Source organism: Crotalus tigris, unplaced genomic scaffold (assembly GCF_016545835.1).
Source record: "Crotalus tigris isolate CLP2741 ecotype Arizona unplaced genomic scaffold, ASM1654583v1 scf7180000017639.5415321, whole genome shotgun sequence".
Lineage (NCBI taxonomy): Eukaryota > Metazoa > Chordata > Lepidosauria > Squamata > Viperidae > Crotalus > Crotalus tigris.
In genome coordinates, this window is record NW_024096532.1 from 4,016,425 (window position 1) to 4,033,580 (window position 17,156).

Here is a 17,156-nt window from a genome sequence, read left to right on the forward strand (position 1 = left end):
AAAATGGCAACATTCACATTACAGGAAAGCTCACAAAAACAATTCAATTTTTAAAAGCTATCAAAGACCAAAGAAAGAACCAATTTGATCTCCATGGAGGAAATCTATAGAGTAACTTTCAGTGGGGCAGAGGACCTCAATGTATCAACAGCAATTCAAATTTGGCAGGATCCAACTTCAATTTATTTTCTGCCATCCACACTTTGACAGCCTCCAAAATCTGAGAAACAATAGCCTGGGGTGGCAATGCACAATTGGGTATCATCAGCATATTGATGATACTGGACCCTAAATCATTGAACGATTTCTCCCCAACAGGTTCACATAGATGTTAAAAACCAAGGGAGACAGTGATGATCCTGAGGCACCTCACAAATCAGTGATCACTAGGCCAACCTCTTTTCCCACATCAACACAGATCAAAGAATAAGTGGAACCACTGTACAGATAATCCTTGACTTACAACCACAATTGGGACGGCAACTTCTATCACTAAGTGATGCAGTCATTAAGTGAGTTGCCTCCAATGTTACATTTTTTTTTTTTGCTACAGTTATTAAGCAAATCATTACAGTCATTCAGTGAATCACACAATCATTAAGTAAATCCAGCTTCCCCCATTGGTTCTGCTTGTTGGAAAGCTTCTGGGAAGATCACAAATATTGATCATGTGACACACACCCCACATGTTGATTACTAAACACGAACATTTTGATCATGTAATCTTAGAGACACTGTGATGATCGTTAAGTGTGAGGACCAATAGTAAGTCACTTTTTAAAATAATTGTAAATAGAATAGTTGTAAATACCTGTAAAACAACACCTATTCCCAACTCTTGTAGGTTTCCCTGAAGGATATCAAGATCTTCTGTACTCACACAGATTAACTGAACATCCTCCTGGCTCCTCTCAGCTCACTACACATGCAGGCACCCCAAGCCACCTTTCTCTGGCCTCTCTCTGCTTGCCTTCTTTCCCCACCTTCCTGTGCTTTCAAAATGTTATAGAAACTGGTTGCAGTGGCCAAGTGTAAGATCATAAAGCTGTTTTTTCCTTAGTAGGGAGTTTACAACCCTATACAAGGCCACAGGATAGCAGCTATCTGATGCAGTAAGGAGAAGTAGACATAACTCTCCTTCCTTATCACCATGATGTAGGTCTGAACAAAGGCACATATCCATGCTTTATTGGATTCACAGGGGCAATAATATTTAGCGCCTGGTTCGCTGCCTCATGGCAGCCTCTTACCAGATCCTGCACCAAAAAAAAAAAAAAAAACCCATCAGAGAGCTGGCAAATTCCTGAGTGCCTTCTGAAAATCCATCATGCATCTGGGTTGTGGTTTTGTCTGTTTGTTTGTGGAGGCCTTTGATTCAATTTCTGACTCCTGGGAATTGCCTGACTATAAGCAGTCCTTGATTTATAACCATTCATTCAGAAACTTTTTGAAGCTATGGCGGTGGTGAACAAAAAGACTTACAAGCAGTCCCCAAATGTATAGCTGTTGCGGAGTCCCCACAATTACATCATCAAAATTCAGGCACTTGACAGGCTACTTGCATTTATTACTGCAGGGGCACTTCAACTCTCCCCACCCATCTATCTCCTCCCCATCTATGCCCTTTTGGCCCCTTGCACTAAGCAGCCCTTGGCACCCTAGCTGACCTTCTCCATCTTCTTGTTCCTTTTGTAGACCAAGTATACTTAGCTTGACCTTTTGGATGCAACTGCTAGCCATAGAGGGTTCCTCACTCATAGTGGTTTCTCACAAGAACTGAGGAACATGGACTCATGTAGCTAGCAGCTGCCTCACAAAAGGCCAAGGTCAGCACGCTTTATAAGCAAGGAGAGCAAGAAGATGGCAAAGGCTAGGGCAGTGAAGTGCAAGGCCAACTGTATCTGGCACTGGGTTAGGGCAGCTGAGATTTCCTGAGGTGGCTGGGGTTTTCCACCACACTCCTGAGATGGTTGGGGCTTTACTTTAGCTCAGGGACTTCTTGCATCCACAAAGCCCCAATGCACCAAAAAGCCTCTGAGTCACAATATGGCAAGCAATCCCACAGCTAAGCAATTCTAGGGCATTAGCCACTCATATGGCAGGGTGCAGGGCAGCCAAAAAAGCACAGATGAAGAAGAAATAGGCAGATGGGAGGAACAGAAAAAGAGGCAGTCCTTCACCTGGCTGAGACTTGAGGTCAAGAGGAGCCAAGCCCAGAATGGCTTGGATTGGCGTGGATATTCAGCTAACAACCAATGGAATTCAGTTAACAATAGCAACAGGGAGTGCTAGGACTGCTATCACTTCACAACTCCATTGCTTAGTGACAGAAATTCCAATCTCAGTTGTGATCATGAGTTGATGTCTACCTGTGGTCCTGCAGTTTTCTTGGCAAGGCTTTTTCAGAAGCAATTTGCCACTACCTCCTTCCTAGGGCTGAGAGGAAGTGGCTTAAGATCACCCAACTGATTATTTGCCTAAGGCAGAACTAGAACTTAGTTTCCCCAATTTCTAACCTAATGCCTTTACTCCTACGCCAGGGCATGATCTGACCAGGGCAATAGGATGGAAAGTCTCTCCATCTCCAGATCGTTCAATAACAGCTTGAGGGTGGGGAAATGAGATTGAACATATGCCCACCAACATACGTCAAACCCAAGATACCCAGAGACATGCCTATAATCACTCCATAAGTCATGGATTTTGAGTTTGTAATTTTCTTATTTAAAAGGTGCCCTGAATTGTGATTTAAATCCAGTCTGAAGCAGGAGATTCAAGGAACTGGACTGACACAGGAGTACCTACCAATGGAAAATAAATGCTTTCAAGTGTTTCAATCGCCAACTGTTTGCAATGATATCTCCTATGCAGCTACTAAGAAATTAATCAGTTCTGCTGCCCAACAGCAATGTTCATATGAAAAGTCTCTAATAGTTTCAGAAATCATTTTGCAAAAGCCTTGAACTTTCCAATAAAATGCCAAACAAATAATAAATATAAGGTGAAGGAAATATGCATACATTGATTTGCTAAAGGAGAAAAAACATTGAGTTACCTTACAAGATAGATTAAATGTACAGAGAGACTTACCAGCTGTCGTGCTTGTATATGCAATCTATTATTTTCCTCCTCCATACTTTTTGAAAAAAAATTCAGATCTTCCAATTCGTTTGCCAAGACTTTAGCCTGTTCCAGTGTTTGTTGGTTTCTGTAATATAATAAAATATGTGTTCAGTGGTAAAGGTCTGAACTCTGCCTTTAAACTTTATTAACATGAATTTGTGATAAACAGACAACAATGTTGAAAAAGAAAGGAAGAAATAATTAGATATTAAGCTCAAAATTAAGACAGAAGATAATCTAGACACAAACTTATATTGGGAAACTGGCACTGCAGAAAGAAGCAAAAAACATTGACAGAGAAAAATATATGAGGTGTTACGACATGTTCAGTGTAGTAGGAATATTTCAAAGATCTGAGTTACTTCTCTGTTTAACTTTCAGCAATATATGCATAATGTTGCATAAAGGCGTCAAATTATTTTTACCTTTTCCTAAGTACTTTCTCACATTCTTAATGTATTAGTTGTATTCTGAGATTAATCCTTATCAATCCTTACAATCATGTAAGACAGTTCTGTCATTTACCCTCTCAACTTCTCTTTCAATTGAGAAATCTCTTCAGAGAGTCTTGAATTGAGCTCTTCGGCAGCCTCAATAGTTCTCTGTAGTTTAACATTCTGCATTGCTAGCTGTTTGTTGTTATGGTGTAAGTCCTTGATACAGTTTGTCAAATCAGTAGCCTCTTCCCTTTTTTGGAAAAAAACCAGAAAAAAACAATAAATTGGATAGTGATTTTCGCAATTATATTCCATTACAATGCTAACAATACCATACTCATCATTACATATTCTACATATGGTATGCAACATTGGGTGAAATATTTTATCTTAAGCAACAAATTGTTCATTACAAGTATGGGGTCCAGAGTAATTGTGAACGAATAGTTCCTATTGCCAATAATTCTGTCAACGCTGTGATAATGGATGTCGTCGCTCTGACAACTGAGAATCAGCAGCCATTTTTACTTTTGCTTCTAACGTGCCTTTTTTATTCTTTTAGAGTTCCGATGTAGAGGGAGGATGGGATGAATGCTTGATGGTTTAGCTAGCCATAACACCATAGAAGTGTGGGAACTCAAGGACATGGTCTGATAAGATTTGGGCCAGCCAGTGAGGAAAGCCTGCATCTTGCGTTAATTGGGGAATGGGAATTGCAACTTGTTACTTTGTATCTGGGGGAGAAATGTAAGTGCCAATTTGTTTCCGAATGAAATGTTCTATAAGAAAGAATTCTTGCCTTGAAGTTCTTTCACTAGTTTCATCTATCGGAACCATGACATATTCACTGTTCTTCTGATATAAGCTATAGGTTCAATGGAAGTAACTTTCCACCACTTCATCTATTATCAAAATTATTGTGGATATATACCTTTCATTGTGTATTATACATTTAAAACATTATTCACCTCACTTTTTATTCAAAAAGTTTTCATAGTGGCTGACAAATAGTATTATGAGTCAGTTAGCTAGATCATACATATACCATATGTATTTAGAAAGTAAGCAGAACATACATTTTTTTAAAAAAATTTTTTTATCTTGAATACATGACATTTTGTGGCATATAATTCTTTTTAAAACTATCTTAGCAAGAGAGTTAGAATTGGCTATAAGAATAATTCCAGAAGATATTACATCTTGAAATAGCATTACTGTATATCATATTTTTCCTACATTGTGTTGAAGAGGTTGTACTCAAACTAGTATATATTATTATTTCTGATGGGATTTAGTTACTGGTGTTCATAAAGCATTATTGAGAAAACTAAACAAAAATATAAAACTATTTCCCTTATCAGTCTTTATAATTAACACATGCTTCTCAAAATTGATACTATGTGAGATAAGTTTATTGGAGTTCCACCTTTAGTTTACATTCTTTATTATTGGCAAACCGCACATCTCCAAACTTAGTTTGTCGCAGTCAAATTACAGCTGATGCTGTGTGCTTCAATTTAAAAAAGCTCCTACACTATATTTATGGAATAAATTTTAGAAGTATCAGATCAAACTTAGGTACGTGCAACCCCCTGCATTACCATCCCAGTGGAAGTCCAGTTATTGACAGTCCAAATGGATACTATGCATGTGGATAAATACTGTATATATTTTTACTGTATATATTTTCTCCATTGAAAATCAGTAATTTGAGAAACTAAATCAGCACTGAATGACCTTTTGATTTGCCATAACCTTAATTTGTTTGCCCTACTAAGTGCTAGCAGAATATTTATTCAACCTTCTGGAGTTATAAGAAAACTCTTAATTGATATAAAAATAAACTGAAGTTCATGTTTGACAGAATAATAAACTGAAGATCATGTTTGACATATTTTGATCAAAATGTTTATACAAATGCACTTTAACTTTTCAAACTTGGGCATCTCATCTAGGACCAAGGGCATGGGTACTGGAGAATAAAAACGTTGATGGCAAACTCAGGAGTGAAGCTTGAGGATATATTATAAAACTACAGTATTCAGTTACATTCACAGAAACATAGATGAAATAACAGATAGCAGCAAGAATAAAGAAACCAGAATTAATAATCCCTGTATGGGCAGAATATACTTGATGAAAAAGTCAAGAATGTTCACTCTTTGGGTAAGAGTGACTTGCTATTGGAATAAGGTAATTATTTGCAGAGGAGTTTGGTGAAAATATATAACCTTATTGAATTGTGGGCAATGAAACATAAAAAATGCCACATTAAACAAATCCACATGCCATACTGTATTCTCATGCAGCATACTCCGCCATATGCAATAGGAATCCAGAAGTACCAAATTTGGTACTTCTGCAACAAACAAAAGTTTAGAAATACTCTGTTTTACTTATTCAATTTTGGCAGTAATATTTATCGATTATGTTCAATTCTATCAATTTTCAGAATGCACAATTATGCCATTTATTTGAATCATTTTAATTTCTTGGCTTCAAATAGCTCCAGATACAGCAAATTTAAATCCTGCAATTTTATACTAATGACCACTCTTCCAAAAATGCAACATTTAACTCCATTAACAGTCTCTTTGAGATTCAAGGCAAGAGATTTAGCTGCCTACTTTCAGGATATCTGCAAGCATCATTTTATTCATCCTCCATTAAATAGGTGCCTTCCAGAAATGCTGTATTACAACTTTCAACATTTCTATTTTCAAACATAATAGCTAATACCTGTAGTAAGACTGCAGTAATTACAGGCCAAGTTTTTAGTTTTATCCTTCCTGTGTTTTAGGAAAATTTGTAAAGCTTTTCTTTTCCGGATAGCAGTAGAGGAGTTCCATAAAATACAGATCAGATCTGTAGCATACGTGGCTTATTTATATGGATTTGAATTTTATATGTATTTGGTTTGGGGGAATTTTAAGTGTTCATTGTTTACTGTTCATTGTTAACCATGTAAGGCAGTGGTTCTCAACCTGTGGGTCGGGACCCCATTTGGGGTCAAACGACCATTTCACGGGGGTCGCCAAACAACACAGTCCGCCATTTTTTTCCCCTTTTCTTTAGCTGTGCTACTTCCTTTTATTCTATTGGCTTTTGAAAGCCAATAGAATAGACTCTCTTGAATAGAATCTAATTCTATTGGCTTTCAAAAGCCAATAGGAATTGTCCAGGCTGAGCCCGCCAAAAGTCCCATTCTGCAAACGGTGCTACACCAGTTGAATAATCCTCGACTTACGACCGGTTGGGGGTCACGGCATTAAAAAGATTGAGAACCACTGATGTAAGGCCTTTGAAATTGGTGACATGCACATAAAGTAAAACAAACATTTATCATGCCTAACTTTCTTTAATATAATATCACAACATCACAACATTTGAAAACTCTTGCAGTACAAATGGATTAATCTGAGAACTTAATCTAAGACAATTTCTTAATATTCTTAATGCTCACCCTTCCTGTTGACAGTCTGCAATCCAATCTTTCATAACAGAATAGAAGGTAGAAAAATCAACAGTAAGTCCTTGTTCTTCAGGGTCCAATCTCCTATAAAGAGACTGAAGCCTCCAGTCTTCACAGCTTTGCCCTGTCATTTCTTGTAAGTATTCAATGATGTGGAAAACAGAAACTTGTCCTATGATCAGAATAAAGTGGATTATGAATGTGGATAGACAATCCCAAATTATATGTACAATTATTTTAATGAAACACAGGCTAAACTGATATAAATATAAACAAAACAGTACTAGAAAACTTATATATAAGGCCAAAAATATTAAACTAATCTCCCTTGTTAGTTTTTCCACATAAGGACAGATAAAAAGGAGGAGGAAGAGGAGGAGGAAGAGGAGGAACAGTTGTGTGTATATTTATGTATATGAGAGAGAGAGAGAGAGAGAGAGAGAGAGAGAGAGAGAGAGAGATTGTCATTGGTAAACATAATTAATATGTAACTTTTTTTTTTCAGTGCCTTTGAGACAGTGTGGACTCCTGGCAACTGCCTGGAGAAGTCCCTGCAGTTTTCTTGGCAAGATTTCAAAAATTGTTTGCCATTGCCTCCTTCCTAAGGCTGAGAATGAGTCACCCAAGGTCTCCAATTGATTTTGTGCCAAAGGCAAAACTAGAACTCACAGTCTCATGTGTCTAGCCTGGTACTTTAACCACTACAACAGACTATGTGAAGTAGCTGCTCTGTAAATGAATAAAGTCTTAGAAAACTCACAGAAGGAAATTTGTCTGAAATGTTTAATGTAGGATAATTTTTATTTCCTTTTTTAAGTGAGTTTCTTATGAACACAGAAAATCACTTGCGGCAAAACATTCTATACTGAAGCCTCAATAGGGAAAGGTCTAGGAAAGGTCTAAAATATCCTAAACATTTTCACTAAATTTTAAAACATTTTCAGCTTAATATATCATTCATTTTATTATTTTTTTTACATTAATTTTATACATCCCATTTAATAAAAACTTTTTTTTAAAAAAAAGATAAAAATATGTTCATTTTTCTCCTATGATAATTTCCCCAGCATTTTGTACAGCCATTTAGCTACTATTGTATCAAAACGATAATTATGAGGCAGGTTATATGAGTCCTTTTCACTTGCCCCTAATGATGACATAAACATGCAATTTTCTTTTTCTACTATATTTTCATGAAGCTGGCATCCCTAGCTGATTCACCAGTACTTCCAGCAGTGTTTCCTTTCTTATCTCAAAAACATTTTTCCCATGGATTTGATCTAATATGCTCGAAGTACTTTCATTGCTGATGTGGTCAAGAGCTGCAATCTGCCCAGAATTTATGGGTTATCTTAGCATACTGTGGGCATATCGCCTTCCCTCCTAAGTACTGTCTTCCATGATTATTTTATAAAAGGCTGAGTGAAACTGGATACCTAACTTCCACATAGTAATCTGCCCATTTGTCGGATCTTACATATTGATCAGATTTAGCTCTCTTTTGAAAAAGTAGGAGCACTGTGCTGCCCAGATTGATTTAAACTGGGAAACAGCCAGATTCTGCCATATGTTGTTTGCTAGTTCTATCAACACTGAATACATTACAGATCTTTTGTTATCCAAAATGTAGTTTCATACAACATAAACCATAGGGCTGAAAGGGACCTTAGAGGTCTTCTAGTCCAGCTTCCTGCTCAAGACAGGAGGCATTATACTTCCTTGGTCAAATGGTTTTCCTGTCTATTTTTTTAAAACCTCACTGATGGAGCATCCACAAATCCAGGAGGCAATCTGTTCCATTGATTAATAGTTCTCCCTATTAGAAAATTTCTCCTTACTTCTAGGTTGGATCTCTCTTTAAAAAACTTCCACCAATTACTTCTTCTCCTGCACTCTGGTGCTTTGGAGAATAAGTCAATCCGCTCTTCTCTGTGATGGCCTCTCAAGTACTGGAAGACAGTTATCATGTCCCCCATAATCCTTCTCTTCAACAGCCCAGACATACCAGGCTCCTCAACTGTTCATTACATAATTTAGCTTCCAGACCCCTTATCATCTTTGTTGCTCTTCTCTGCACATTTTCTAGTGTCTCAGCATCTTTTTTGTATCATGGGGACCAGAACTGTATGCAGTATTTCAAGTGTGGCCTCATTAGTGTGACATAAAGCAGTGTTATCACTTCTCATGATTTTGATGCTATCCTTTTGTTGATGCAGCCCAGGACTACATTGGCTTTTTGGCTGCTGAAGTTTTGCATAGTGGCCATATTTTTTTCCAATTTAACTACTTTTAACTACTAAATTTTTGGTGCTATGGTAATGAATGTGATTATGCAAGTTAATCCAGCTATTGGCTACAACTGGGTGCAAATGACAACAGATAAATTCAGAATGGACTCCTTAGTCCTTTTTGCAGGCCCAATTATTCCCTTGCAGTACTAGTTAAAGACAAGGTATGCGTATTAGCATTACTCCCTCCCATTTCACTCTGCATCCTTCTTCTGTGTTTTACCTACCAGCTGGGCTATTTCTGAACTCAGGCGTAGCATTCTTTCAGAATAGCACTAGAACATGTGAAGAAATAATATGACAGGACCCAGGTGCAGAAAAGGGTTGCAAAAGGACCATTGAGAGAGGCCCCTCTCCTAAACAAGGGTAAGCTTGTAATTCTAAATACCCAAACTCTCCAGACTTTACATAAGACTGGAAGATATTTCTTCTGCTAGCACAGGGGTGTCAAACTCGCAATGTCACGTGACGGGTCGTGACACATCACAACTTTTTTTCCATTGCTAGCAATTGGCTGGGCGTGGTTTCACCATGACACATCCGGCCTGCGGGCCAGCAGTTTGACACCGCTGTGCTAGCAGGTAAAAAACTGATGGAAAGGAAAATGAAGCCAGAGGATCCACTGTTTTTTTTTAACTTGGCCCACAATAAAGATAGCCCATACACAAACCTCCTTATTGTGGGAGAATAAGGACTGTAATAGGGTATTTATGTTAGCATTCTTTTCTGTCACCTCAAGGACTGGTGGATAGCATTTTTACTGAGCTACTAGGAAGACCCTACATCACTTCACTTCAGCAACTGATGAGTGATGCTATGGAAATACTTTAAGTCTAGTGACAAAATGACTTAAATCCTTGAATGCCTTTTACCTACCCATCTTGCAAAACTTATTTTAATACAGAATTCACCAGTTGGAATGAGAATCTCATATAACCAAAAATCACTGTCAGCCTGGACTCTGTTGTATATGCTGCTATACTACACAAGCATGAAAAATTATATGTTAGTTTCTTCATCATTTTAGGTTTCATTTGTTTTTCAGGCTTGTATCCCTCATAGAATGAAGATATTCTTGGATAATGACTAGCAAGATCTAAGACTAGAAAAATACAGGTAGTCCTCATTTAACAACTGGAACTTTCTGTCCCTTAACAACTGAGAGTGGTAAATCTGTCATTAAGCAACATGATCATTGAGATGTCACATGACCGCGACTTGAGATTTTACTGCCAGCTTCTCCATTGACTCTGCTTGTCAGAAGCTGCCTGTGAAGTGCACAAATGGCGATCATGTGCCCATGGGGATGCTGCAACTAAATATGAGAATCAGTTGTAAAGTTACTTTTTCAGTGTCATTGTTAACTTCAAACAGTTGCTAAACAGGCCAATTGTTAAGCAAGGACTACCATTAAATAAAACCCCATTAAACTGAGATTAAATTTTCTGTTTGAGTACATTGGTAAAATAATATGGCACATCATTATATTCTCAAAAATTCTTACCAAATGATATTAAAAAACTTTTTACCTGTTTTTTCTGGATCACATGCTTTGAATGTGCATTTTAGAACATGTTCTTCCGAGTACTGGCCTGCATTCAAAATGATATTCTTACTGCTGATACCAATGCTGTCCTGTGGCATTGCTAAGGAATTAGGAAGTTACATTTAATAAAAATTTGGATGTAATTCTTAAGATTTGCTCAATCTATTCTGACCTTTCTTCTCTCTTTAAAAAAAATCAAAGAAGAAAAATCTTAAGTGGATCTCTATGGTCAGTGGTTCTGAACTTTTTCATAGATATAACTGATTCTGAACTCTATATCTTTTAGCTGTATAAAAAGACTGCTACCTTTTTCTTTTGGAACGTACATAGGAAATCTTAGGATGTTCTATTATTTACATTTGCCCCTGGGAATAAATCAAACTGAATTCAGTGATACTTTCTCTGAGCTATACATATGTTTACACATATATAGCCTCTACATGTCAAAAAAGGGAAAAAAGTATCTGAATTACTGCTAATTAATACATCACCACTGTTGCCAACATCTCCTTTTAAGGAAAAGTGTTGAAAAGATCCTTTGGCTCCAGCTGTAAAGTCTTTTAGAGGCAATGAAATACCTGAACTGTTTTCAGTCTGGGGTTCAGACCTGGACACAGGGCTGGAATGGCTTTAATTGCTGGAATTGATTACCTATGTCAAGAGTTGGAGGGAGTGAGCTGCTCCTGGTCCTTTGATCTCCAGGCTGCATTTAATACCACTGACCATATTATGATTATATTATCATAATATGGTCAATGGTCATATTATGATCCATATGATCATATCCAGGATCGAGAACCGGAAGAATTTTTTATTGTGGGTGATTTCCTTGTGGATTTCCTTTTACCTTTTCTGTTTAATATCAGTATGAAATCATCCATCAGTTCAAGGACTGATATCATCAGAATGCTGATTTGACTCAGTGGTATATTGTATCCTGGAATGAGCCAGATATTTTCAATCCCCAATAACAGTACATGATCAAAGAAGCAAGATTCACACATAATCAGTTTAATTTTGGGGGGAAAGGAATAACTTACTTATTTTGAAAACTAAATTTAAAAAAAAATATCAATTGTTAATAAGTACATTAAGATGTGTTCTCTGTGCCCTACCCCATCTCCATAAATTCCTAAGACTGAAGCATTGCTTATTTCTTAAGGCTGAAATATCCCTCATTTTCCATGTTTTGCTTTCTGTTTCCAAATTACAAGAATACCTTTATAGATGTCATGACTATTTTGTTTCAGTATATGGAAGTTGTGAGGACCTAGACAGGACAAAATAAGTGAGACTGAACTAGAACAAGGCAGCTGCTGTTTGTCCAGAGACAATCTAGTTCTATCTGTTCCAACAGTTATTCTGGATGGGTAGCACTCTTCCTGAAAGAGCAGGTCTGTGACACTTCAGGACTCCAAGCTATTGCTAGGATAGGAAGCTGTGATCAAGGAGGCCTTAACCCAGCTTTGTCTAGTACACATAGACACTCTGAGTGAATATACATGGCAATAATATTTTCATTCATGCCCTCATCACTAGGATAGACTACTAAATCTGCTTTGAGAATTATCTAAAAATTGGAATTGGTGCAGAATGTAATCATATAACCATAGCATCTATATGTCTATGGAGATTCTCAGTCATCCAGGTCTTAGTTATCCAAAGGTGCTTTTTCAGGAGGCAACTGAACTTTCTTGTTTTTCTTTGAAGATATTTCCTTTCTCATCCAAGTTTCTTCAACTCTGATTGGATGGTGGGGAATGGAAGAATTTATATTCATTGCAGACAGCTGTTCATTTGCATTCTTTTAGAGGGTCATTGAGGCCACTTGGAGGTTTGTCTGTGTCCAAGGCTCCATACCCATTTACACTACTCAGGTGACTCTGAGGCCAGACAAACCTCCAAGTGGCCTCAATAATTCTCTAAAAGAATGCAAATAACCAGCTGTTTGCAAAGATTATAAATTCTTCCATTCCCCATCATCCAGTCAGAGCTGATGAAGCTTCTTGAATGAAAAGCAAAATGTCTTCAAAGAAAAACAAGAAATCCAGTTGCCTTTTGAAAAAGCACCTTTAGGACATGCCATTTATATTAAGGGTCCCCAACCCCCAGTACATAGACTGGTACTGGGCTGCGGCATGCCAGAAACACAACACAAAACCACACACCCTCCGGTCCGCGGAAAAACCTCTCTCCATGGAACTGGTCCCTGGTGCCCAAAAGGTTGGGGACCTCTGATCTATATTGTGGCTGCTTCACTGGCTTCTAATAGGTTTCCAGACTGAAAATGTTGCTTTACCCTTTAAAACCCTAAATAATTGATTCCTGGTATTTGCAGAATCATCTCTTTCCACCCAATTTGTTTCTACTGGTTGTATATGTTGAGGGTTCCCAGAATATATGAAGTGAAATCTAGGAGAGACCTGAAGCAGTTTCTCTGTTAAGGGCTCTATTTTGTGCAATAGACTTCTTCTAGATGTCATACTATCTTTAAAAAAAAAAACCTGCCAAATGCAGTTTTTCTAAAGGGCTTTGAAAAATTGATATTCCCTAATATGGATTGGTTCCATCGCATTTTAAAATTTACTTTTGTTTATTTTAATGTTCAAGTTTAATTTTAATTGCACTTTTTACATTTCATGCATTATATTTTTATAATTACAAATTGCCAGAATTGTGCAATTTTGGTAGCACATACATTAGGTATACTCCTATATTTAAAGAATCAATAGCTTTAAGAATAAACATTCTTTTGATTCAAAATATGAGCAAAAAATAGAAATATTTAATTATGTAGGTGCTGTAGAACAGAAACTGGCAAAGCCGGGGGGGGGAGAAATAAAGCAGGATATCAGCTTAGAGTCTCTATGTAGTCACAAGAGGACAAAGACCAACCCCCCATGCCGCTGACCTCCAAAAATTGCATATCAATAACCCAAATAAATCCTATGTACATTTCATCCAACTGCCATAATGGTATCTTACTGAATGTTTCTCATACAAGTGAAATTGGCAGCCAGCTGTATCTAGAACTTTGTCATACTTAGGATGGCAATAAAAACTAAAGTATACATTAATTTTAATAAGAGTTAAATAAAAAGGGATAATGGTTCATAAAGCAGATACACTAAATATAAACTGCTATAATATTAACAATTTCAGGAATAGCTAATACTTACTATCTGTTGACAAAACTGCAGTTAATTGCACAACTGCTCTATTCTCAAGAGTGTTGTTATAAGAATGATCCATCATCACTAACAAGTACTTCCTCACTGAAAGCTTTGATCTACAATAGAGTTCTTTCACAGGAAAAAGATGACATTTTTATCATCTTGTAACAAACAAACCGTAACAGTTCTAAAATCTATAAAAAAGAAGCCTCTTTAGCTAATTACACAATAGGTTTTATGGACGTAATAAAATATCCAATGGAATGTCCACAAATAAAACTCATTTATAAATTGGGCTACATCATATCTTCCCATCTACTCATTGTGCAAAAACCTGATAAACATTTAAAATGTGAATGTTACAAAATCAATATTTTGTAATTTACTTTCATGCTTTTGGTAGTAGTTGCAGCATTCACGTCTTGGTTGGCTTTGAAAGGGGATTAGTATACCATATTACATTTGTGCAACAAGTCCGTTTTAGGCCTTATATGGTTAGAAGTGGAGAAATATTTAGAATATGTAGTAATAAATCCCCCTAATTAGGAACAATACTTTTCTCGCTTTTATAGGACACTCTGTAATGTTTTCATGCAATTGGAAGAGATTTCCCAGTATGTCACAATGTCAAGAAACAAATATATTACTTTATTTATTTCTCATCACACACAGGGGGATTAGAAAAGGAATAAACTGTTCCCAGGATAATATAGACACAACTTCAGATGTATTTAAATAAATAATATGAAGTTAGAATTATTTAATCTCTCCATATGAAGACATCTGGCCAAATTATTTCTTTTGGCCAAATGATTTGGAATTTCCAACCCATGAGTGGCTGATAAAATTTGACGATATAGGTAGCATATAATCAATTAATCCAACCGATTATACACGGCAGTTTCTAGGACATTTGAGACACCCCCCCCTTTTTTTTTTTTAAGGAAATGGAAGTATGTAATCATTCTTTTAGAATGCTGTTCGCTTAGGAAGAGACTTTTAAAGCAGTCCTCAAGTCAATGAGGTCTTATATAAAGATTATAGCTCACAAGGGACTGTTTAAGGACTAATAGCTATGAACTACATGTTGCATTAGTAGATTACTATTAAGGTTCGGTTGGGAACAGTTAAGAAAGCGGCCTGGTTTGTCTGACAACCAATTTGCAACGTTATTACCGGTAGCAATCTGTCCGCGTTAAATCGACTGAACAGGGAAACCCTGGAACTGCCAAGCCACCGAGTACTGCAGTCCTTGAAACGCTACCACGCTAGAAAGGCTTTTTGCTCACGGCATGGAAGGATTAATTACAGCAGAGGTCCTGAATCTTGGCAACTTTAAGACTTGTGGACTTCAACTCCCAGAATTCTAGGAGTTGAAGTCCACAAGTCTTAAAGTTACCAAGGTTGAGGACCCCTGAATTACAGCAAGAGGGAGGCGTTCACGGCGACCACCTCAGCCTGAAATGTGCATGTGAGAAAAGCGTTCCTCCGTCCGGCGAAAAGTAAAGAACGATGATGACGGAAAAGAGTTTCTTCCTTCAGAGAAGGAAATGTGGGGGGGGGGGAAGGGAGAACAATTCCTCATCCAAGGCGCGAGCCGAGATGGAGGAGGGGGCTTGGCGGTTGGGGCGCGCGCCTTCTTCCGGGTGCTTGAAAAAAAAGGCGGGAAAACCCCAAAGGGAAGATAACGGCGGATGCTGCTCCCTCAGCGTCTGGAAAATGCGAGTCCCTAATCCGCTGGGGGTGGGGGGGGTCCAATAGTTCACTTGGTGATGTAAGCATAAGTATAAGGCAGGACCAAGTAATGCCCTATTTTAAAGTACAGTTGTTTGAGTTTCTAGAAAAATGGTTTATTGGGATTAGCTGGCTTTTTTCAGTACAGGTAGTCCTCGACTTACAACAGTTTATTTAGTGACTGTTTAAAGTTACAAGGGTACCGAGAAAAGTGACTTATGACCAGTTTTCACACTTACGACCATTGCAGCATCCCCATAGTCATGTGATTTACATTTGGATGCTGGACAACTGACCCACTTTTATGACACTTGCAGTGTCCTGGAGTCAATCGTGTGATCTCCTTTTGTGACCTTCTGATAAACAAAGTCAATGGGGAAGCCAGATTCACTTAACAACCATGTTACTAATTTAAGAGCTGCAATAATTCACTTAACAAATGTGGCTAGAAAAGTCATAAAAGGGGTAAAACTCATTTAACAAATTTCTCATTTAACATAAATGTTGGACTCAGTTATGGTCGTATGTTAAAGACTACCTATACTAAGGGCCTGTTCTTGTGATAGCCATCCCCCACTCTTGTTTTGATCAATATTGTGGGATAAAAGAGGATTATCAATTACTTTATACATTATATTTGAATTGTAGAAAGAATGTGCCTCTAAGTCATACTGTAGTTGCTATTTCCTTCAGCAATAAGTAGTACTAATACTATAGTAAAATTGTGGTTTGTAAAGGGTAGCACTTTATTGTTAGGAATCATGATATGAGAATTTCCTGACAATATTTTTAGATCCAGAAATGGGGTTAATGGGTCAGCTAGCAGATTTTACTGTCACCTAATGATTTTCTGCACTGCAGTATTACATAATGTATATACTATGTCTAAAGCAGCCAGGAATAAAGCTTGCTTAAGAAATCCCATTCATGGGTGATGGCCTGGAATTTTGTCCAGACAGTCTTAAAACAGCACTGGTTTGTTGATTCTCCTGAATTTTTAAAATTTTTCCCACCTTTGCATGGGCAGAATTTTCAGTCATATGGGTCCCATTGATAAAACTTTTGTATTAGTCCCCTGTTCTGATTATCCTTCATACTAGGTATCTTCTTATTTAGACATCCATTTTTAGACCAACAAAAAAAGCAGTTTTATCATTCTTCCTGTTATTTGGGGAAGAGCCCAAGAAAGGCCCCAGGGCAGGAAGGGCTCTAAGGCAAAACTGGCAAAAATCTTGCAAAATTTTGCAGAGAAGGAAAGAAGGTCCAGCCTTTCACTTTTTACTATTGTGGGGTCCTTGGTGGTTTTCTTGCAGACATTTCATTACCAAAATAGGTAACATCATCAATGCTAGATGATTAGACTTCTAGCTCTGATGTTACCTA

General features: G+C 37.4%; 1 protein-coding gene across 2 annotated transcripts in view; it reads right to left on the reverse strand.

Moving 5' to 3' along the window:
• KASH5 (KASH domain containing 5) overlaps positions 1 to 15,327 on the reverse strand; it is a 29,555-nt gene extending 14,228 nt beyond the window's left edge. For both annotated transcript variants that reach the window (XM_039334896.1, XM_039334897.1), the window contains exons 1-6: positions 15,216 to 15,327; positions 14,046 to 14,168; positions 10,850 to 10,966; positions 7,024 to 7,204; positions 3,649 to 3,810; positions 3,091 to 3,208 (exon numbers count right to left, since the gene is read on the reverse strand). In XM_039334896.1, coding sequence (XP_039190830.1) covers positions 3,091 to 3,208; positions 3,649 to 3,810; positions 7,024 to 7,204; positions 10,850 to 10,966; positions 14,046 to 14,121 — 654 coding nt within the window. In that variant the 5' untranslated portion in view covers positions 14,122 to 14,168; positions 15,216 to 15,327. The remainder of the gene's footprint in view (positions 1 to 3,090; positions 3,209 to 3,648; positions 3,811 to 7,023; positions 7,205 to 10,849; positions 10,967 to 14,045; positions 14,169 to 15,215) is intronic.
• Between the last annotated feature and the right edge of the window lie 1,829 nt (positions 15,328 to 17,156).